The sequence below is a fragment of the Rhinatrema bivittatum genome, chromosome 3, assembly GCF_901001135.1.
Source record: "Rhinatrema bivittatum chromosome 3, aRhiBiv1.1, whole genome shotgun sequence".
In the NCBI taxonomy this organism is placed as follows: Eukaryota; Metazoa; Chordata; class Amphibia; order Gymnophiona; family Rhinatrematidae; genus Rhinatrema; species Rhinatrema bivittatum.
In genome coordinates this window covers 119530817-119553609 of record NC_042617.1, presented here as the reverse complement: position 1 = coordinate 119553609, position 22793 = coordinate 119530817, and the positions used below count along the sequence as shown (strand labels likewise).

Genomic DNA, 22793 nt, shown 5'->3' with positions numbered 1-22793 from the left:
GGACATCTGCTTGGAAAACACCAGAATTGGAAACAGCGGCAATAGCTTTGTTGATACAAAGTTTTTCAGTCATCCTTCAGTAGTTAGGAACTTCTGGTACCTTTTAAAAGAAATGAGAAAAATCTACCAATGTCCCTGCCTTTTCCTCAACTGTCCAGCAAATAAAATTAGCTAGCCTTCCACATCCACACTCAGAATTCCTGCTTGTAGTTCTGTTTGCTTGTATACTAGATGCTTGGAAGTATGATGTGTCTTATCTTAATCTTTCAGACTATAAAATATAATTGTAAATATATGAGGTATGTAATTTTGTGTTGTTCTCTTTGTAGACTCTTATTCTTGAATGTATAAAAGTAAACCAAAGCTACTAGAAATTATTACCACAAAGTTCAAATATGATGCTATCAATCAAGCTCACAAGAAATTGACTTAATTTGTTCTATTTGCAGATGACACAAAATGACCTAAATCACTTGTTAATCCTTCTCATAACAAAGCAATACGTTTGTCAGTTGAGGAGTAATAATTATCCTAATCTATGATATTACTCTGTTTCTATGATCTCTGATAGACCTATTATTTCCTATAATTTTGGTTTGGTTTAATTTTGCATGTATTTGTATAAGGTTACTGATAGATACAGTTATACACAATTTTTCAAAACTCTATTTTAGTTTATAAAATGTGTTTTTGTATCTTTTAGGTATGTATTCTATAAAGAATGTTTTTGCCTCAGCTGCTAAAAATCAGACCAATTAAAAATAATTACCTGAAGGATTCACTATGGTATTACTAATTAAGCTCCTCCTGAACTTTTCTTAAGTGCTTTGATTTCACAAATTACTAAATTTATCTAAATTACTTCCTTTGTTTCTCCACCAACCAATGTCAAGTTATTCTGGTAAGACCAACCCCCTAATTAGTGACTTAGTCTCTAAAGTTAGAATGAAAAGTAGAGGTGGGTAAGAGCTGGTGACAAGTGACAGGGAACCATTTCTCTTCTACTATTCCTTTTTAATGCTAAACAGTAATAATACCCAACAAGCAAAAAAGCAATGTGAAATGTCCCTTTTCAAAAATAAACAAAACAAAAGCAATACAGAAAAAAGTATCTCCCGTCAAATAAGGTCTCAGTAATTTAATTCAAGCCAGAAAAACTACCACTATTTGTAGATAGTACCTCCAAGAATGGCAGATATTTCTTAGCTTGGCTGACCTATATACAGAGTTCCGACCCTGATACAATTAACACGGGTAATGAGCTCCTTCCAAATTCCAAAGCTTCAAACAAAACCTTTCTCTTTGAACTACTAAATCTAAAGTCAGAAGAAATAACTACAACAAGGCAACCCTTTCCCTTCTATTATTCCTTTTTAAAGCTAAGCAGTAATCATACCTAACAAACAAAAAAGCAATGCAAAATATCCATTTTTCAAAACTAAACAAAACAAAAGCAATGAAGAAAAAAAAATCTCCCTTCAAAATAAGGTCTCAGCAGTTGATTCAAGTGTGAAAAATTACCTCTGTAGTTCAGCTCCTCCAAGAATGTCAAGGCCAGGATCTTAAAATGAACCTGGAGTACCAAGCAGCCAATGTAGAAAAACTGACGAGGGATTGGCTCTCTCCTGCAATCATCCTAGTGGTCATATTCTGAATAATATGGAGCTTCCCATGACTTTGCATGGTAGCCCCATATAGACTGAATTACAATAGTCAAAATGGAACAACACAGTGACTTATACAATCAACCAAAAATCAGAGTGCAATAGAGGTCAAAGCTGCTTAGCCAATCACAATCTCACCAAGGCTTTATTTATCACCTTCCCTATCTGGGAGTACAGAAATAAAGCTGAATCAAGTATCACATCCAAACTAGTGTCTTCTTTTGCAAGTATAAATTTTGATCCCTCAATATAATAAAAGGAGAAAATTCATCAGCCAATGGCCTTCTACCTACCTATAAAACTTCTGTTTTGTCTTTATTCAGTTTCAATCTATGAGAGCAGATACACTGCTTAGCCACATGTATACACATCCCAAAAGACTGCAAAGTTGTTTCCCAGGATTCTGAACATGATGCCAAAATCTGCACATCATCTGCTTCATCTATACATTTATTAACCTCTGAACAATCCTGTAACTGTCTTGTAACTGTAGATAATAAAATCATAAGTGGGGTGGAACAGATAAATAGGGAACATTTATTCTTTCAGATAGTACAAGGACTAGGGGACACGCCATGAAATTAACAGGAAGCAGATTTCAAACAAATTGGAGAAAGTATTATTTCAATCAACTCACAATTAAGTATGGAATTTGTTGCCAGAGGATGGTGAAGGCAAATAGCATAGCTAAGTTTAAAAAGGATTTGGACAAGTTCCTGGAAGATAAGTCCATAAACAATTATTAGCCAGGTAGACTTGGGGAAAGCCACTGCTTATCCCTGGGAGTGGGCAATAAGAAATGGCTCTACTGTTTGGGATCTGCCGGTACTTCCTAGAGATCTGGATTGGCCACTGTCAGAGACAGAAAGCTGGGCTTGATGCACCATTCGCCTGACCCAAGAGTACTTCCTATGTTCTCATGTATACCTGAAAACCCAGGTTTCTAATCAACACACCCAAAGAGTAAAGATAAATATTAAACAATATCAGCAATGAGGGGAGCCCTGAGGTACCCCCTGTGGTAAAAGCCTGGGTTCAGAGATGGTATATATCTAGAGAAAAATCTGTTGCTGAGCCCTCGAAAATCATTAAATCTAATTTGCTGCCAGACCTCAAATCTCAATTTCTCATATCCGTTCAATTGGCAACTGGATTTAAAACTAGCAACAGTGTTGTAAGTATAGATTCAGTAAGCTTTCCCATAGTAGCCAGATTAGCAAAGGTCAGTAATATGCACAATTGGAGGCATCCAAAGATGCTTTTTTTTAAGTAATGGCCTAATGTATGTAATTTTCAAGCTTGCAAGAATAGTAGGCTCTTTACGTCCTGTATTTTTGTTTGCTCAAATACCTCAAATGTCTTCTTCGGAGGTTTTTCTGGCCCAACCAAAATTCTGGTTAAGTGCATTTGTTTCCAAGGAATATTTCTGAATTTTGATTAGGCCAGAAAACCCTCCAAATGAACCATCTGAGGTATCTCAGCAAACAAATATACAAGAAGTATTATTATCCCAGTTGTGGAAAGGTAACTGTACCCTGGACTTCTGCCCTGGTGGGCTATTGAAACACTTTCCTACTTCAATTATTTTTTTTTTAGTCTTAATTATTATGTCTTTTTCTCAAGGGTACAATAATGGGAGTTTAAAAATTACATACATTAGGCCATTACTTAAAAGCTCTCCTTTGGATGACTCCCTTAAAGGGAGATGTTCTTGCTATTATTAATTTGGAAGGATACAGCAAGAGCACCTACAAAAATGAAATGGCAATTGTTTTGCAAAACATGCTGAGAGTGATATATCTTACATAGTATGGGGATAGTCAGAACTGCTTCCTTTGTTTCATAGACCTTTCAGCCAGCCTGTGAAAGATGACGTCTCTTATATAAGAAACATCACTCATAGCAGCAATTACAACAGGGTTAGGAATGGAATCAAGAACTTCAGAAGAAAGGTTAGCCAACTTGTAATTAAAAATGTTATTGCAATCAGTCTCATTTTCCTACTTGTTAGTTTAACTTGCCAAGTCTGATGGAAACCTACATCTGCAACTTCCTTCTCCTCCTCCCTAAGACTAGTAGAAGACTCCCTGAAACTAACAGATTTATTTATTTGATTTCTTTTCTAACTTTCCAAAAGAAATTGCCCAAGGCGATATACAACAAATAACAATTTAGCAATAGCAGTGCAAATAGAATATAAGATATATACATAAGTCATTAAAATAATAACCAATGTAAAAATATCACAATACAACAAAATCCACAATGAATACAATAAAACAAAATAAAAACCAGAATAAATACAAGAAACATTAATCCATCCCTAGAATCCCATAATGGCAATTCCAAATATTATTTCACATAAAACCAGTTCAAAACATCAGCAGCCCTACAAAATAATCAGGTCCAAAATAAATACATCTATATCGATTCCAAATATATAAAATAGAAATCCATAGGACCACCCAAACTATTTTAAAAGGATATTATAAATTACTCCCTAATAATTCTTAAGCAGACCAAAATTTGTCATGGGATCCACTAACTATTACAAGTTGACATGAATAACCATGCCTTGACAAGTTTCCTGTTACTCTCGCTGGCCGCGGTTTCCCACAGCCATCCTCACTCACCCGATGCCATACCAGGGTGGTTGGGCCAGCCCTGGGCCTCCTGATAGTGGCAGGGTACCCCCGCTGCTGCTCTTCTTCCAGCTGAGAGCCGCCGGCCCGATGCTGCTGATTTCCCTCCTTCGTGGCTAGAACGCCACCAACACCGCCGACTCCCTCCTGTGTCCTCCTACGCGCGTGCGCGCGCCTCTCTCTTTCATTAAAGGGCCCGTGGTGGGAAAATGCCCGTGGCCCTCCCAGATGACAGCACTGGAGGACTATATAAGGCTGGACCCTGCTTCCAGCCTTTGCCTTGGCAACAGGTCATCCACGCTCCTTGCGTTGTATGTTACTGGCCTGAGTTACTTCTTTGTTCCTCGGATTGTCTTTGGCTTGACTTTGGAAAGGATACTGACCACGAGTTTTGCCGCCTGCCATGACCTTCACCTGGATACCACCTAGGAGTTATGCCTACCTGTAGTTACGAGCTACAATGCCTGCCTGACGCTTGCCGAAACATTGGCTGTGAGTCCGCTGCCTGTCTCGGTCCTTGCCTGGTCCACCTCTCTGGTTTCATCTCCTGTTCCAGACTTGGCCTGCACTACTGCTTCTTGTCCCTCTCCTGGACGTTCATCTCTGCAGAGGCCCCATGTAAGTCCAACCAGCCCTGGCACCCGAGGGCTCAAATTGAGGGGAACGTGGGCTGGTAGTGGTGAAGCTCCAGCGGGGGTCAGTGTTCCTCATCCACCTCGCCTACCGATGGTGGAGGTCTGTGGAGTTCCTCCCCACAGGCAGCGCCAGTTCTCCCCTCGGTCCAGGGGCCCACCAGCATAACATTTCCTAAACTTTAAATAATTTTCTACTCTGTGTAAATCTGGAAGAGCATTCCAGAGACATGGACTAACACATGAAACTGCCTTTTTTTTACTACTAGTCTCAATCAATTTTACACTTGATGGGGCAGGGATAGAAATGTAAATGGATCTCCTTAGGAGATCCCAGTTGTCTCACTAGAGTATAGACTGGCAAAAATTGTGGGCTTCTATTATTCAAGGCATTAAAGGTTAAGACCAACACCTTAAACTGGAAATGAAAATTAACTGGTAACTTGCGTAGGTTTTCCATAGCTAGAATAACATGGTTAAATATGTAGAAGGGATGCCCATTTTCAGCCCCTAAGAAAATGTCCCCGCCCCTTAAAAGCATGCAGGATGAGGCTTTAGTTGGGCTGAGTGCCTTCAGTATGTCTGGGGTCTCAACAGATTCTGCTCCTTGGTGATGTCAGGGAGTGTCAGTGAGGTAAGGAGGAGCATCACTCCTCACTGAAGGGTGTATAATAGTGGTATGAACACCCCTGCTCCCATGTAAGGAGATTTGAGGATTTTGGAGTAGGATTCTAAGTCTTATTGTATGTCTCTAGAGCCCTCTCCCACTGAGAGGCTCCATAGGGGTGTCTCCCACAGAGAGGCTCTTCAGAGATTTGAGAGGAGAAGAGTTCCAGGGTCCTGAGCGTTTGAGAGGAGAAATTCCTGCAGGGTTTGGTGAACTGCTGTACTGATGTTTGCTGAGTGGAGGAGCATCCAGCCTATGACTCCAAGCAGTGAGAGAAAAGTCGTGCATCGTAAAGGAGATGAGAAACAGCTACCCTAACGGGTTCTGGGAGGGCTCAGGGAGCAGGAGAGGTACCAAAGAACTAAACAGCTGGAGAAAAGAGAACCAATTTTGGACTTTGTTGCAGTATTGGTGCACTGCTCAAGGGTGCTCGTTTTGGATTTTGTGTTAGCCACTAGAGTAAGAACTTTATTTTGAATAACTGTGCTGGGCTGAACAGTGAACTTTTACTTTCCTACAGCAGTGGCTGCTGTGCAGAGGAGCCCCCCCCCCCGCCAAGTGAATAAAACCCCTAAAAGCCTTGAAAACTTGTGTTTTCTCCCCTGTGCGGAAACCCTCACCCCACTACCAGGACAGTCATGGGGCCTTACATGGTCCATGGTTCTCCCTGTTTGCTCCTGGCTAAGGCCAAAATGGTACAGGAGCTACACAAAAATGGCACCCAACATGGGCCCTGTGGGGTTTGGGGTGTCTGGTGTTATGTCCACTATCTGAGAAAGACACCCTGAAAATTTCAGGGCTGTGAAGTTCGGAAATTTTGAGACAGATGCTGGCATTTTCTTGCCAAAGACTCAACCTACCAAGCTTGCCTGCATGCCTTCAATTAGCATTCTGGAAGAGATGTCGGGTCAACGTGCTGGGTCATTTTGTAGCAAACCCAGCAGAGCCATGTGACATCAGCGGAGTACGTAAAAGCTGCAGACACGTATGTGCCGATGCAGTGTGTGTGCCATGTGTTGGGAGAGAGTGCGGAGCCACATGGAGAGAACATCATGGAGAAGACCAGGTCTGGTATGGAACCAAAACCCATTCAAAACAGAAGCATAGAAGTCCTGGGTCCACCCTCAGAGAGTCCCCAATGGAAGGCCTGATTTCAGTGGCTACCCAAACTGATTCAGAGGCCACCGGTGTGACAGAGTTAAGCCCTGAGCTGGGGCAGGAAGCCTGTGGTGGGGTTGGGTTTGGCACTATCGGTGTAACTGGGACCGGGGACCCCCCGCCCAGCATACCTGGTAACTTTTGAGATGTGATCACCCTGAGATTTCAGTTGATAAGCAGATGGCGATGACGTGAACGTGTGGTGCATGGCGTGCTTGACAGCCTTACAGAGAGACAGGAGCTGCGCTTCAGCCTGACTGGACCCCTGTGAAGACTGCAGTAAGCCAGGTTTATTCTAAAGAGATTTTATGTGGAATAATATGTATCAGCCTTTTCTCTTCCACCCCACCACCCCCACATTTTCATGGGGCATTGCATGGTCCATGGCCCTCCTTGTATGCCCCCCAAACAGGACTTACATGAAATTTTAAATTTAACAAGAGGAATGCTGCCACATTTTGGATATATTGGAGCTTCTGTATACATTTCTGCGGTAATCTGACATATAAAGAGCTACAATAATCCAATCCCCAAGTTATCATAGCATGGATGATGATTGTTGCATGAACTTGTCTTTGTAGAAAAGGCAGAGCTGGCAGGCAGTCACCTAAGGTGCAAAAATGTTTTGGGGGCAGGAGGCCCAAAACCTCCAACACCTACCCATTTTTAAGGCATGGTACCACTCAAAAGAAGGGAATAGATGCTTGGGAGATGTGAAAGGGTGGAGACATAAGAACATAAGAACATGCCACACTGGGTCAGTCCAAGGTCCATCGAGCCCAGCATCCTGTTTCCGACAGTGGCCAATCCAGATCAGAAGTAATTGGCAGATCCCAAAAAAGCAGATCTATTTCCTTTTACTTCCAGGGATAGCAATAGCTTTCCTTAGTCTATTTGGTTAATAATGTTTGTGGACTTTTCCTCTAGGAACTTGACCAGACCTCTTTTAAACCCCCACTATGCTAATTGCCTTGGTCACATCCTCTGGATCCCACAGCTTGAGTTTACTGAAAAAGTACTTCCTACAATTTTTTTAAATCTGCTGCTTGCTAGTTGCATGAGTGTCCCCTTGTTTTAATATTTTTTGATAGGTTAAATAACTATCTTTTATTTATCCATTTGACCCCACTAATGATTTTATAAACTTCTATCAAGTCCCTCTAAGTTCTCTCTTTTCCAATCCGAGGAGCCCTATTCTGCGTAGCTTCTCATCAAGGCAGAGATGTTCCATCCTCTTTATCAGTTTTTGTCACCTGCACCTTTTCTAGTTCCACTATGCCTTTTTTGAGATGGGTCAACCAGAACTGCTTGCAATACTCAAGGTGCGGTCGCACCATGGCTCGATACAGAGGCAATATGACATCTTCTGTTTTATTCTCCAGTCCTTTTTGGATCATTCCCAACATTCTATTTGCTTTTTTGACCTCTGCTGCACACCAAGCGGAAGATTTCAACATATTATCCATAAGGATTCCAAGGTCTTTTTCCTGGTTGGTGATTCCCAACACAGGACCCAGCATTGTGTACCTATAGTTGGGATTATTTTGCCCTATCTGCATCTCTTTGCACTTTAACATATTAAATTTCATCTGCAATTCAGTTGCTCAGTCTCCTAGTCTCACAAGCTTCCTCTGCAGTACCTCGGAATCCGTTGCTGTTTTAACAGCTTTGAATAATTTTGTGTCATCTGCAAATTTGATCGCCTCACTCGTCATTCCCTTTTCCAGATCATTTCTGAATAAGTTAAACTGCATAGCTCCCAGTGCCAGTCCCTGTTGGACTCCACTAATGACCTTTCTCCATTTGGAAAAATGACCATGTAGTCCTGTCCTCTGTTTCCTGTCTTTTAACCAGTTACCAATCCACATTGCCTCCTATCCCATGACTTTTAAAGTGTCCAAGGAGTGTCTCATAAGGGACTTTGTCAAATGCCTACTGAAAATCCAAATACGCTGTATCAACTGGCTCACCTTTATCTAAGTAAGGAGGAAGCTGGGAACTACAAACCAATTAGTCTGACCTCTGTGATGAGCAAACTAATGGAATCGCTGTTAATTTTTGGAATCCATTGGATTGCGAGATCTGAGGCAGCATGATTTTACTGGAGGTAATTCTTGCCAGACAAATCTGATCAATTTTGTTGATTGGGCAATCACAGAGTTGGATCAAGGGAGAGCACTAGTAGATATAATGTGTTTGGATTTCAGCAAGGCCTTTGACACGGTTCCACACAGAAGACTTATAAATAAATTGAGCGCCCTTGTTATGGAACCTAGAGTGACTGACTGGGTTAAAAACTGGCTGAGTGAGAGGTGACAAAGGATAGTGGTTAATGGAGTTTTCTCTGAGGGGGGAGAGGGTGTGACTAGCAGTCTGCCTCATGGATTGGTGCTTGCACCAGTTCTTTTCAACATTTTTGTGAGCAAATTGTTGAGAAAGGTTTCTCTTTTTGCTGATGATATCAAAATCTGTTACAAGGTAGACAGCCAGGCAGTGGCATAGCCATGGGTGGGGCTGGGTGAGTCGTGGCCCACCCACTTTGGGCTCAGACCCATCCAATCAGTGTTGCCCAGTGGCCCAAGAAGAAAGGCCCTGTCACAGAGGGCCAGGGGATTTACGCGCGTGGGGGGGGGGGGGGGTGTTACGCACGCCGGGCCTATCTTATAAAGGCCCAGCGACACGCGTAAAGCCCCGGGACACGTCTAAGTCCCAGGGCTTTACAGAAGGGGCGGTCCGAGGCGGTGAAGGGGTGGGGCCAGAGGCCTCCAGGACAGCGGCCATTTGCCGCTGTGTCGGAGGATCGTGTGCCAGCAGGCTGCCGGTGCGCGCAACCTGTGCATCCCTCCAGGCAGGCGCAAAAGGTAGAATAAAAATGGGGGGGGGGGGTTAGAGTAGGGCTGGGGGGGAAAGGTTAGGGGAAGGGGTGGGAAGGTTAGTATAAGGGGAATGAGGGAAGACCGTGGACATCAGCGCGCGCAGGGTACACCATTGTGCACCCCCTTGCGCGCGTTGACCCCCAATTTTATAACATGCGCACAGACCACTTCTCCTTTTGGATTAAATGAAGAGTTGACTGGAATACAATTATTTGATTATATTATCTTTTATATTAAATTTGGTCCTTTGAGATCAATGTAATATAATGTATCAGTGTTATATTTGGAATACAATGATTGGCTCTTTCGTATGCAATTCTTGAAACTGATTGGATGTTTTGTGGGTTACATCAGCAATTAAATAACAGCTTGTTCCAGTGTTGCAATCATTAAGACCCAAAATGGCGGATCACCCCAAAGCAGAGTCCTCAAAAGTTGGATCACATCAAATGTTTGTGGATATTCTTTTAAACTGTGTAAAAAATGTTTAAAAAAAAAGATGTAACAAACCCAAAAAACAATTCTCCTCACTAAAAATGCAAACTACTAAATAACCACAAAAAACATTCCCATTGAATTTATATTTAAAGGTTAACTGAATGAAAAAAAGATGTTAAAGACGGGATGTGGGGTTTTATATCAGGCCGATACAGTACAGTGCGCTCCGACGGAGCGCACTGTTAGCCTGCTCTTGGATGCGCATTTTCCCTTACCCCTTATTCAGTAAGGGGAGGAAAATGCGCGTCCAACCCGTGGCACCTAATAGCGTCAACATGCAAATGCATGTTGATCGCCCTATTAGGTATGCACGCGGGATACAGAAAGTAAAATGTGCAGCCAAGCCGCACATTTTACTTTCAGAAATTAGCACCGACCCAAAGGTTGGCGCTAATTTCTTCCGGCACCGGGAAAGTGCACAGAAAAGCAGTAAAAACTGCTTTTCTGTGCACCCTTCGACTTAATATCATGGCGATATTAAGTCGGAGGTCCCGAAGAGTAACGAAAAGTTAAAAAAAAAATTTTTGAATTCGGCCCGCGGCTGTCGGGCCGAAAACCGGACGCTCAATTTTGCCGGCGTCCAGTTTCCAAGCCCGTTGCTGTCAGCGGGCTCGAGAACCGACGCCGGCAAAATTGAGCGTCGGCTGTCAAACCCGCTGACAGCCGCCGCTCCTGTCAAAAAGGAAGCGCTAGGGACGCGCTAGTGTCCCTAGCGCCTCCTTTTGCCCGGATCTACCGCCGGACCTAATTTAAATATTGCATCGCGCGCACCGGGAGAGCGGGCATTCGCCCGCTCTCCCGCGGACTTTACTGTATCGGCCTGATGTGATCAACCAGCAGGTCCATCCTGGTTAACCACGGTGAATAAATGTATAATCATACACACCCAACCAACCACCAAAATTCAAACAGTTAACTTATTATTTTTAAATATTTTTTTGTTGTTTCTTAATTTTTCTTTATCAAAAAACACCAACAAGAAATGTAAACATTTTATTAATAATTCCACAGTCTCACTGAAGTTAATATTTGCATCCGTTGCAGACAGTATCTCACTCAAATAAAGTCCCGTTCAAAAACTTCTCAAACCTGATGTGACCATATTTCAAAAAATTAATCCTTCATCAGGGGAAAAATGTTATCTTCCAGCGGTGAAAATAATTCTAATAGATGGTATATTCACATTTTAAGCAAGTACGCCGTATTCTAGCATTGCAATATCTGAAAATCATTTCCTGATGGTGTTCATTTAAACATCACCATATGACTTGAAAATGACCAATCACAGAGATCTTCTAAATATCATTGGCAAATCAGAATAAAGATGTCCAATCCAACTCATTATTTAAACCAATAGGGAAAACAGAGTCCAAGGTTTAAATCCAAAACTGTTCACAATAGTTCAAAAAAGCATCAATGTTACTTCCATGAGACGAGTCCTGCACACAAACAATGATGGTTCAAGTTATCTTTTCAAAAGAATGTTGTAAATCAATAAAGTGTTATACAATTGGGGCACTCATAGTCTGAGTATTTTCAACCGATGCTCAATCAATCGTTTTTTAATTGGAATAGGGGTCACTCCAGCTGGTGGAATGGGGTTCCACCTGCTGTCAGTCCTGTTTACACAAAGTGGTGCCATCACCTGTGGTTTCTTTGGCCACCACCTCTTCTGGAATATCCGCTCCCTATGCGGATTTTGAGGACGTATTTTCCAAACAGAAAGCGGACCTCCTTCCACCTCTTCGAAGATTCGATTGCCCCATCGAACTCCTACCTGGAACTATGCCCCCTCGAGGGTGTACTTATCCTCTGTCTCTTCCTGAGACTAAGGCTATGACCGAGTACATTCTAGAAAATCTTGCGAAAGGTTTCATCCGGCCTTCTCATGTCTCCTGCTGGTGCAGGGTTCTCTTTCGTGAAGAAGGAGGATGGGTCTCTTAGGCCATGAATTGACTATCGTGGCCTAAACGCGATTACCCACAAGGATAAATACCCTCTGCCTTTGATCTCGGAACTATTTGATCGCCTGCATGGGGCCTCAATATTCACCAAGTTGGATTTACGCGGAGTGTACAACTTGGTGTGGATTCGTCCGAAGGACATATGGATAAACGCTTTCAACACCAGAGACGGGCATTACAAATATCTGGTGATGCTCTTTGGTCTCTGTAATGCGCCCGCAGTATTCCAACAAATGATGAACGAAATTTTCAGAGTCCTGCTGTACTCCAAGGTTGTGGCATACCTCAATTATATACTTGTCTTCTCCAAAGATCTGGCTACACACTGCATTGATGTCTGTGCCGTACTTCAACGTCTCCATAAGAATCACTTATTCGCTAAATTGGATAAATGTTTATTTGAGAAGTCCAGTTTGCCCTTTCTGGGCTACATCATCTCTCAATAAGGATTCTCTATGGACACTGCAAAGCTTAAAGGCATACAAGACTGACCACAAACGGTGGATCTCAAAGCACTCCAGAGATTCCTCAGGTTCTCAAATTATTATTGTTATTTTATTCCCCATTATTCAACGTTGGCATCTCCTCTCACGGCGTTGACTCGTAAGGGTCAAGATACCTGAAACTGGCCTCCGGAAGCCGTTACAGCCTTTCACCATCTTAAAGAAGCCTTCCTGGCTGGCTCTTGTCTCCATCACTCGAATCCTAATCGTCCCTTCCTGGTTGAGGTCGACGCCGCTGCGATTGGGGCTAGGGTGGTCCTGAGTCAACGCTCTAGTTCTGGATCCATCTTCCCAAGTTTGTTCTTTTCCCGCAAGTTCTCCTCTGCGGAACAGAATTATAGTATCGAAGACCGCGAGTTGCTCGCCATTAAATTGGCGTTAGAAGAATGGCACCCATGGTTAAAGGGCACTCAACACAAGTTTGTGGTATTCACTGACCACAAGAATCTGGAACATCTGAGCCATGCCCAATGTCTAAACACCCATCAGGCTCAATGGGCTTTATTCTTTTCCAGATTTGATTTTGAACTTCGCTACCGTCCAGCCAGGAAAAACCTCCAAGCGGATGCCCTATCATGCTCCTTTGAGCCTGAAGATATTCCAGAAGAACCCAGTCATATTATAGACCCCGCTTGCATCTGTTTGTCTGCCACACACCCAGTCCCTACTGGGAAGACTGTTGTGCCCCAACAGCTCAGAGAGAGAGTCCTCCGGTGGGCATATGACGCTACATTTGCCGGTCACCCAGGACGGGTGAGAACCTTGGCGCTGCTCCAACCATTCTTCTGGTGGCCCACTATGGTCTCTGATGCTAAAGCATACGTCGATTCCTGTAACACTTGTGCTCAACAAAAAACCCTGGTCGGTCGACCTTGGGATTTGCTTCAGCCGCTTCCAGCTCCCAAGGAACTGTGGACACACCTTTCTATGGATTTCATCATGGATTTGCCACCATCTAAGGTCCATACGGTCATATGGGTTACAATAGATCAATTTTCAAAGATGGCTCATTTTGTCCTTCTATCGGGCCTACCATCTGCTCCCGAGCTGGCACGCCTTTTCTTTTGTCACATCTTTATATTACATGGCTTACCCAAGCACATTGTCTCTGACAGAGGTCCACAATTTGTTGCCCGACATTGGCTCGCTCTTTGTCGCAAATTTGGCATTAACATCAGTCTAACAACAGCCTACCATACTCAAGCCAACAGACAACTGAGTGTATGAACCGCTCTTTAAAGACTTCTTCGTGTCTATACCAACAGTCGTCAAGACAATTGGTCTGAACTTCTTCCTTGGGCGTAGTTCTCCCACAACTCCCACATTGCCACTGCAACAGGTACGTCCCCTTTTTCCAGTGTTTATGGGAAGCAACCAGACCACCATTGCCCATACTGTTATCAGTACCTTCTCCTGCTGCGTAGCCACTGCTGATGCCCTCAAGGCATTATAGGAACAGACGAACCTTCGCTTACGCCAAGCCGCTTCCCGGGCAAAGAGATCTGCTATCAGTTGCCGACGCCTGGCTCCTGAATTCCTTCCTGGCCAGAAAGTCTGATTGAGCACTTGGTATGTTCGACTCAAGATACCCTCTCAAAGGTTTGCACCAAGGTATATTGGACCTTCCCGGTTACTCATCGTGTTGGACCAGTTACATATCAGCTTCGGCTGCCGCCTACATTGGGAATCCACAATATTATTTATTTTATTTATTTATTTATTTATAGCTTTTATATACCGAAGTTCAAGTAACAGGGTTACTTATCAGTTCGGTTTACATTCCAACAAGCACGCAAACAATGACAACAATTGTCTTACATTGAACAGGGAAGCGAACAACTTGGATGAACATAACTTGGAAGAACCAGAGAAATAAAGAGTAGTAGTAGCTGGACTTGTGGGATATCAAGCCTGCAGGTAGGGGAGGGATGGCTGAAGGGGGGAAGAGGGAAAGGTGAAACTATCAATTTATTAATATATGGGATGTATACTTAGGGGAAGGCCTTAAAACCAGTGGTCCTCTCCTGGCCTTCAAGAAAGGCACCTGAGCCATCTCCGTTGGTGGCTGAGACTGACACCACCTATAAGGTCCATGAGGTTCTGGATGTCCATCGTAGGGGTCACCGGTGGGAATACCTCCTTTCTTGGGAGGGTTATAACCCCGAAGAAAACTCATGGGAACCAGCTCGAAACATCCTGGATAAAGCCCTCCTCCTGCATTTTCATCGGGCCCATCTGGGCAAACCCAGACCTCCAAGGGGGGGTACTGTTACGCGTGCTGTCCGCAGCAGATCCGTGGCACAGCCCCCCTCACCTCTCCAACGACTCCAATGCCTGGTTCCTTGTCTCTGGTGGCGGTGGGCCACCGGCTCCATCCTCGGGCCACCCCTGGTGCCTCTGGTTCAGCTACAGACCCTGGTGTCTCCAGTCCAGCTATCGCTCCAGTTGTTCAGCCTCGGGTCTCTCTGCGTGGCCCGTGGAGAGATGCTGCCATTCGGTGCCGCACCCCTCCCTAGGCACACGCACACGCTTCACTGTTCCTTAAGAAGGGCCTGTGGCGGGAACCAGGCCGCAGCCCCGGATGATGACGTCAGCGGAGCACCGGTATATAAGCCTGGGCTCCACTCCCTAACATTGCCTTTGCAACAGGTCTCCTCACTGGTTGAGTACTCGTTGCCACCTGAGGGTCTCTCCCTTGTTCCAGTGTTCCTGTTCCTCCTTGTTCCTGGTTTCCTTGTTCTGCGCTTCTACTAATCAACCTTTCATTGGATTGACTACACGGACTTTGACTCTGCTTTGACTGACCATGTCCTTGCCTCTCTCCAAGCCTGGACCTCTGCTTTGCCTGACCATGTCGTTGACTCTCCAAGCCCGACCTCTGCTTTGCCTGACCATGTCCTTGCCTCTCTCCAGACCCAGACCTCTGCATTGCCTGACTACTCTGTTGCCTCTCTCCAGAACCAGACCGCTGCATTGCCTGACCATGTCCTTGCCTCTCTCCAGACCCAGACCTCTGCATTGGGGAGGCATAACCCAGCAGTCTGGACTGATCCTGGTACGTACAGGGAACAGTCTGTACTGGACGAGGCGGAGTCCCGGAGACCCGGGCGCATATAGGAACACAGTTTGACAGAGGACGCCAAAGCACGAGCAGACCGAAGCCTGAATGAACCACGTCCAGGACAAAAGCTGAAGAGGCGTCTTTAAGCAAGCTGGGATCAGGGCTGGGTCATAGTTTCACACTTAGGCTAAGTTAAATCTCCCCTGTTTTGATGTTACCTAGGGCTTAATTTCTTGCAGAACGACCTGGAATGGTGTTTTTTTCCATGACCGAAAGAAATACAGTACAGTTGGCGGTGTAAACCAGTTCTACAGTAGCTTCCCTGTGGAAATAGAGCAGAGCCAGTAGCAGCATGAATAACTTCTGGCCCTCCATCCGCTGGAGAAAGCAGAGAGAGTTGGAACTGCTTACCCTGAGATGGGGGCAGCCACATGGTCTTGATTTTTGTGCTGTCTCCCAGCACAATAAAGGGGGTTGTGAGGGAGAACACATGGGGTGAATGCCTGTCAATCCCACTGCTTCTGCTGCTACTGGTGTTTTGGTTTACTTGTCCCACTGCTGCTTAGCATGCTGGCTTCCTGAGCTCATCATTTCTGCTGCTGGTAACCACACTGGAAGGAAAGAAGACTGAGGGTGGGGAGGAGGGCAGAGTGAGAGGATGTGGGAGGGCAAAAGATTTTGTAAGCAGATTGGAGAAGCCATGGAATGTATGGAGAGGGAGAAAATGAGGGAATTAGAGGGATGAAATGTGAGATTATCAGAGTTGGGGGGGGGGGGGGGGGGGGGGTTACAGTTCCTGAGTTGGAGGGTCTGAGAAAGTGTAAACAAGGAAAGGGGATAGAAGTGGGTAAGGAGATCATGCAGTGCTGTTCTCTTCCTTCCTTCTTCCCCTGAGGAGGACAAGAACAAACCACTCATTTGAATTATAGATCCTTCCAGTCCAAGGAGGCTGAGGAAAATGAGTATATTCTAGACTGCTCTCATCCCCCAAGACATAGGACAGCTAGTTGATTTTGGCCCAGAGAGAGGAGGCCTGTGTCTTACTGGCTAAGGAAGGAAAGTTGCTGGAGAGGGTAATTTTCTCGTGGGAAAGGGTAGGGATTAAAGATTACCAGGGATTGGGGGCCCTTGGATCACTGGAGGGGGGTGGTGCCTGAAAACAAAGGACCAGGATCCTCAAGAGGATGAGGATACAGAGAAAGGGCCCCATTCTACCTTCCTCCTCCCCACCCCATCCATCCTCCAACCTCGGCCCCCAGCAGTGCTCAACCCCCAGCTTTTCTCCCACCAGTGCTCATCAAGTGAAGAGCACTCCAGTCCCCATGTGTGAGGGCTGCACACACATGGGGACTGGAGATGAAGGATCATTGGTATAAGGAAGAGGAAAAGCGTGAAGCATTTCTCAGCATATGCGCGCGGAAGAGAGAAGGGGTTAGCACTCAGCTCTGGCCCCGCCCCTCACCCAGATCACACCTACGCGTACACGTGATCCCCCACACTTTCCACTTCCTTTTGTCTACAAATTAAGCCCTGCAGCCAATCAATTTGTTCAGTTCAGGCATACCGCCCCTCCCGGAAGTATAGCGTCACTAACAGCAGTTGGACAGTTCCACTGTAAACTATGGAGGAGCTTTTCTATGGTTAATATTTTTTAATTTTAAAAAAGTCCAGACCCAACAAACAAACACCAATTTATTGTAAAACATCTCCAAATATAAAACATCCAAATGCTTTACGTTAATTTAAGAGGCACTGTGAAGGGGTGCCTTACTTTTTGAGCACTTTAATTCACCTTGAGGCTCCCGCGGCCAACCCTGCAGTCGATGACAAGGGGGAGGCTGCCCCCGTGGCCAGTCAGTGCCAGTGTCATCTCAGCGCAGCCAGCAGGGGACGCTAATTATCTTCCTTGTATTATTTAATTTGCTTCCAAATACGTATCATAATTTAGTATTATAACAAATGGCTTTCGATCGTCAGATCTGAATAAATAATCTGAAACTGAAAGGTATTTGGGTGGGGTGGGGGCTCAGCAGACTGGAAGGTGTACTAGAACCAGTTTGCCTTGTAGTGAATTGAGTGCCCCATTGCCTCCACCGCTGCCCTCCCTGCACACAGCAAAGAAACCTGACCCTCACGCACCAAAATTCCTTCTCCCCCCCACCTCGCAGGAAACCCTCCCAAACTCCGGGTATGCAGGAAGGCAATAGGCCGGGACTACTTGTTCGGACAAGGACAGCCCTTGAGCCAGTTGCAATGCAGAGGGGTGAAGGGGTAGACGGGCGGAGAAACTCTTTCCCCCTTGCTTAGCTTGTCCCCCTTCTCCCCACCTCTCCCTCTGTACAAGACAGAAAATGTCTGAACCCAATAGACTGACAGAGATCGTTTTTTTTCAGGCAGAATCAAATCTCGAAAGGCAAAGCGATGGAAGAGAGTAGCAGATGTTGGATCGAGGTAAGTTTCGGCTCTTTGCAGCTCTCCTACTGGTTACTGGTTAGTGTATAATGGGCGCGATCCGGGGGCAAAGAGTAGATGTTGAGCTGCACCACCAAGTTCCTCTTTCCGAGGCCCGGAAATAGGGGAAGGAGAGCCACGTGTATGCGCCTCCTGCCAAGCCCTGTTCACCCAGCCCCGAACCTCTGCTCCTCCTCCTCACCGCCGCCCAGCTCAGGGCCTGGCCGAAACTGCTTATCCCCGACCGGTTGCTCCCGATCTGGGTGGGCTGAGGATCAGCCTCCACCAGCGGCTGAAGACTGCAGCACAGAGCGGGCCTGAACCCTACGTCTGCGCCCCGTCTCCTGACCTCTTCCCCATTACCGGCCCCTCCCCCTCCCCCTCCCTCATTCCATTGCCTGCCTGCTTACTCCTCTTTCTCACCCCATTGGCTACCTCTTCGCTCTCTCCTTCCCCCTTTTTCACCCCTTTACTTTCCCTCCCCTCTATTCGCCCATTGCCTGCCCAATCTCCCCTGTCTCACACCCCATTATCTGCCCCTCTCGCCCTGTTGCTGGCCAGTCTCAGACCTGCTTTCGGTTCCTGGCATCCTCACACCTGTTCTCCCCTCCCTGCCAGTCTCACACGTGCCCCCTTCCTTTCTTCATTCCCACCTCTTACCAGTCTTGCACCTGTGTCGTCCCCCCGTCCCCCCCCCATCCCTACTGCCAGTCTCAATCCTGCTATACTCTCTCCCTGGCATCCTCACACCTGTTCTCCCTCCCTGCCAGTCTCATACCTGCCCCCTCCCTTGCTTTCTTCCGTCCCACCTCTTGCCAGTTTTGCACCTGCCCCCCCCTCCCCCTCCATCTCTACTGCTAGTCTCAGTCTTGCGCTGCTCTGCCTCCCTGGCAGCCTCACACCTGTTCCCCCTCCCTCCCTCCCTGCCAATCTCAGCCCGGCTCTCTCCTCCCACCTCCCTCCCTCTCTCCTCCTGGCACAGCCTTGGACCTGCTCTCCCTTCCCTGCCAGTCTCCTCCTCCGGCGGCTAATCCGCCGCCGCCTCCGTCACAGTTCGGCAATCGGCACTCTTCAGCAAGATGGCGGGATCGCTGCTGGAGAGCGACGGGCCGGTGAGTGCCGAGGCCGGGGAACGGATACCCGCGCGCCCTCCCGCCGGGGGGAGGGGATCCGGCGCGCGCGTGCACCGCGGCACCGGGAGCTGCGGGGGAGGGAGGGAGGGGGAGCGCAGCCTGACCGCCCTGGATCTCTGCAAGAATGTGCCCGGGATGGCGTGAGGTTGCCGGTTGTTTTTCCGAGTCCTCCCGGGAACCCGCCCCGGCTGCGCTCAGCAGTCAGACAGCCACGATCGAGGCGAAGAAGAGCGGAGCATGCCTGATTTATAAGCGTGTAACAGGTTCAAATGGCTTAACATCACCTTGCCTTGTGTTGGTTTATTTTATTTCCTACAGAAAATAGACGGTGGTCATTTGAACAATTCCTTAGGATCCCCTGTCCAAGCCGAAGTTTATTTTCCACGTCTGGTAAATAGTTTAGTGTTCATTTTCTGGCCTAGAGTGATGAAGTTGTGGCTCTTGCTTTTTTTCGTTTGTGTGCCCCAAATGTCAGGCTGCATCTGGTGACTATCTCCTTTCTTTTCAGACTGTTCCTTTCTGTGGTCGAATAAAAGGAGGAATGAGACCGGGCAAGAAGATCTTGGTGATGGGCATCATAGATCTCAACCCTGAGAGGTAACCCGGTTTTTGTTGATTGTTGGTACAAGATTTCTTAAGCCTAACCCCATCTGCATTCCCCAGCTAAGGAGGAGCCCTAACAAAATGTTCAGTTTCCCATGAAAAGAATTTGCAGGGGCTGGCTGCTTTATTGCCTGCCACGGTGATGTTTTTAGAAATCTAATTATAGAGCACTGATTTCTTTAGTTCCCCAAAAGGAATGCTTTTTCAGACACTTTTAGCCATTTTTCAAAACATTTGAATCAGTATAAAAAAAAAAAAAAGAAAACCAGGGGATATTTTTCTTTTAGTGATGGTGATTACTTTTTTCAATTGTGCTTTATTTAAGCATAATAAACTAAAATTATAAACCAGATGTGTATAGCAAGAGTTGATTATTTTTTGTTTCCCTTAAATAAGGCTTTTTCCCTCCCCCCCCCCCCCCCTTAATATGTTGCTATGCGTGTTGCAGTTTTGACATCCGACTGACTTGCGGGGAATCAGAAGATCCTCCTGCAGATGTGGCCATTGAACTGAAAGTTTTGTTTACAGAGAGGCAATTCCTCAGGAACGCTTGTGTGTCTGGTGAATGGGGTGACGCAGAATCAGCAATTGCTTACTTTCCATTTATCCCTGATCAGCCATTTAGGGTAAGTGAACCTCGGAGCACATCCCAAAATTCCTAATTTGCGTAGCAGATACTTCACTGGATATCACTGAGGGTTTTATTCACATTAAAGAATTTCATTAGGAGAGCTACTACAACCCATGTTCCAATAGACTTAAGCATATGTAAAATATTAATGAAAATCAGTGTTCCTGCATAAATTAACAACTGCAACTTCATATTCTCTTTTTTTTTTACTTTTAAACCTATAAACCAGCGGTTGAGATCATAACTGTGAGTTAGCTTCTACATGTAGAAGATAGGATGAACAGTTTGAGTGATGAGGATAGTGCAGTGACAACACAACCTCCAACCTTAGGGAATTGTCAGTGGGCGTGAGCTCTTCTGCTCCAGGTGGTAACACACGAAAGATCACAGGAACAAGTGTACTTGAAAACATAGCTTGCTTTTTGTCCAGGGCCGGGCAGTGTAATGTAATCTAGCTGTCAGTAGCCTCACTACATTGCCCCATGCTCTTTTATAAACTTTCCTGTTCCATAGTTACTGAATATCCTATGACTTCAGTTTCTTTAAACTCTGCTATTTGTGTGGGGCTGTTTTCTGTTCAGCTGACTTCAGAGCAACTGCTGTTTTAAAAAATGCTGAATCAAGGGCTAGAATTGGAAGATTTTAGGAGACTTTGATCTTGATCCTCCTTTCTACTTCTGTACTGCCCTCAGCAACAGTACTGTGGGTCGTGCGAGCTAACGTAGACCCATCTTCTCTAGCGTAAACATTAAGCCTAAGAGTTTTTTAAAATTAGTTTTTAGGTTTGTGTGGCCTGAGTGTACCCTCTTCACAAGAAGGCAATAAATCAGAGCATCCCCTTCCCATTGCAGTATAGGTCTTGTCTTATTTGTATTTCTGCACAGTGCTCATTCTTTTCCTTTCTTGCAGGTTGAAATACTTTGTGAGCACCCGCGATTTCGAGTATTTGTGGATGGACACCAGCTTTTTGATTTTTATCATCGAGTCGAAACATTATCGGCAATCAATACAATAAAGATTAATGGAAACCTTCAGCTTACTAAGCTCGGCTGACAGTGCGAAATCTCAAGGTCGGAGCAGGACTCAGGTGCCATCGCCTACTTGTAGTAGGAGCCACTGCTGGGTCTGGACCCTAAATGGGCATGCTGCATACACGGTCTCTTTTCTAAGACTAAAATTCATGACTCGAACTTTGATTTTAACGAAGAGCACTCTTCATAAGCGGGCGGGACAAATCATTTTTCTTCTAAACAGAAATGGTGCATGCAAAAATGGCTGCCATGCAGATGGTGTTAGAATCACTTCTGTAGTGAAACTAAACTGCAGCAGGCATTAATCTGCTTCCAAGACACAGAAAGTGTGAAACACAATGCTATAATCAACTTTCAAGCAAAAACAAAAAAAATTGTTTTGTGTGCAACTGTTGTTTTGGCACTTGAGGTGGACTAGGATAGTGCACATAGGGCCTTATTCAAAAAGGACTTTCATGCAAAAAAAATCTTTATTGAATAAGGCCCATACTATATATTTCAGTCAGGGTATTTGCATAGAATGTAGGTTGTCAAAGGTTTTTGCACAATGTATTATTGTTCTTGCAACTTTGAAAGCTTTTTAGTTAATTTATTTATACGCATTGTATGCATTGTATGTATTTTAGAACAACAAGCAATGTTCTTAATGCAGTTTGTAAGAACTTTGAATGTATAAAATGTCTTCGGTTTTTTGGGTAAAGGAAGCCTAGCAGTCTTGGAATATGTTGTTTCTTCCCAAATAGTTTCAAGTAATTCTCTACGTAGTTAGGATTTTTGTTTGTACCAAGGTCTGATCCTTGTTCTTAAATGTTCCTTTTGTGCTTTGTGTTAATTATTTTTAAATGATGCACAAGTACGGAGGTGAAGCAGCCATTTTCTAACTTGTTAAGGATGTAAGCACAATGTTTCAATACAAAAAATATATTCTTGAAAAATAAAAGTCTAGAAAAATAACATTTTGTAGGCAGGTTTGTTTTGTTTTTGTCCCCAGCTCCCCACTCGCAGTTGGTGGGGTATAAACCCTCCTCTTTAGGAAAACGTCAAATGACCGACCCTGTTTTTACTTTGCCGGCATATGTACATTTGTATTGATTGACGTCTGGAAAAGCTTCTAGGCACAGCTTAGATACCGAGATCACTGGGAATTTAGATGGGCAGGCTGAAGCCTTTTGCCCTCGTCTCTCTAATTCAGGACTGTGCATCACAGAGAGGTAGAGGTAGAGGTATCGCATGTGGGTGAGTGACTCTGCTTCCATGTAGCCACCAGGTTCAGCACATT

The 22793-nt window shown here is 45.2% G+C and overlaps 1 protein-coding gene across 1 annotated transcript; it reads left to right on the top strand.

Annotated features, from left to right (window-relative positions):
- Positions 1–18508: 18508 nt before the first annotated feature.
- LGALSL (galectin like) lies at positions 18509–22470 on the top strand. The gene is made up of 5 exons (XM_029593644.1): positions 18509–19228; positions 19568–19639; positions 19758–19846; positions 20301–20478; positions 21393–22470. Exons 1-5 carry the CDS (start codon positions 19196–19198, stop codon positions 21534–21536), a joined length of 516 nt encoding a protein of 171 aa, XP_029449504.1. The 5' UTR covers positions 18509–19195; the 3' UTR covers positions 21537–22470.
- Positions 22471–22793: the final 323 nt, after the last annotated feature.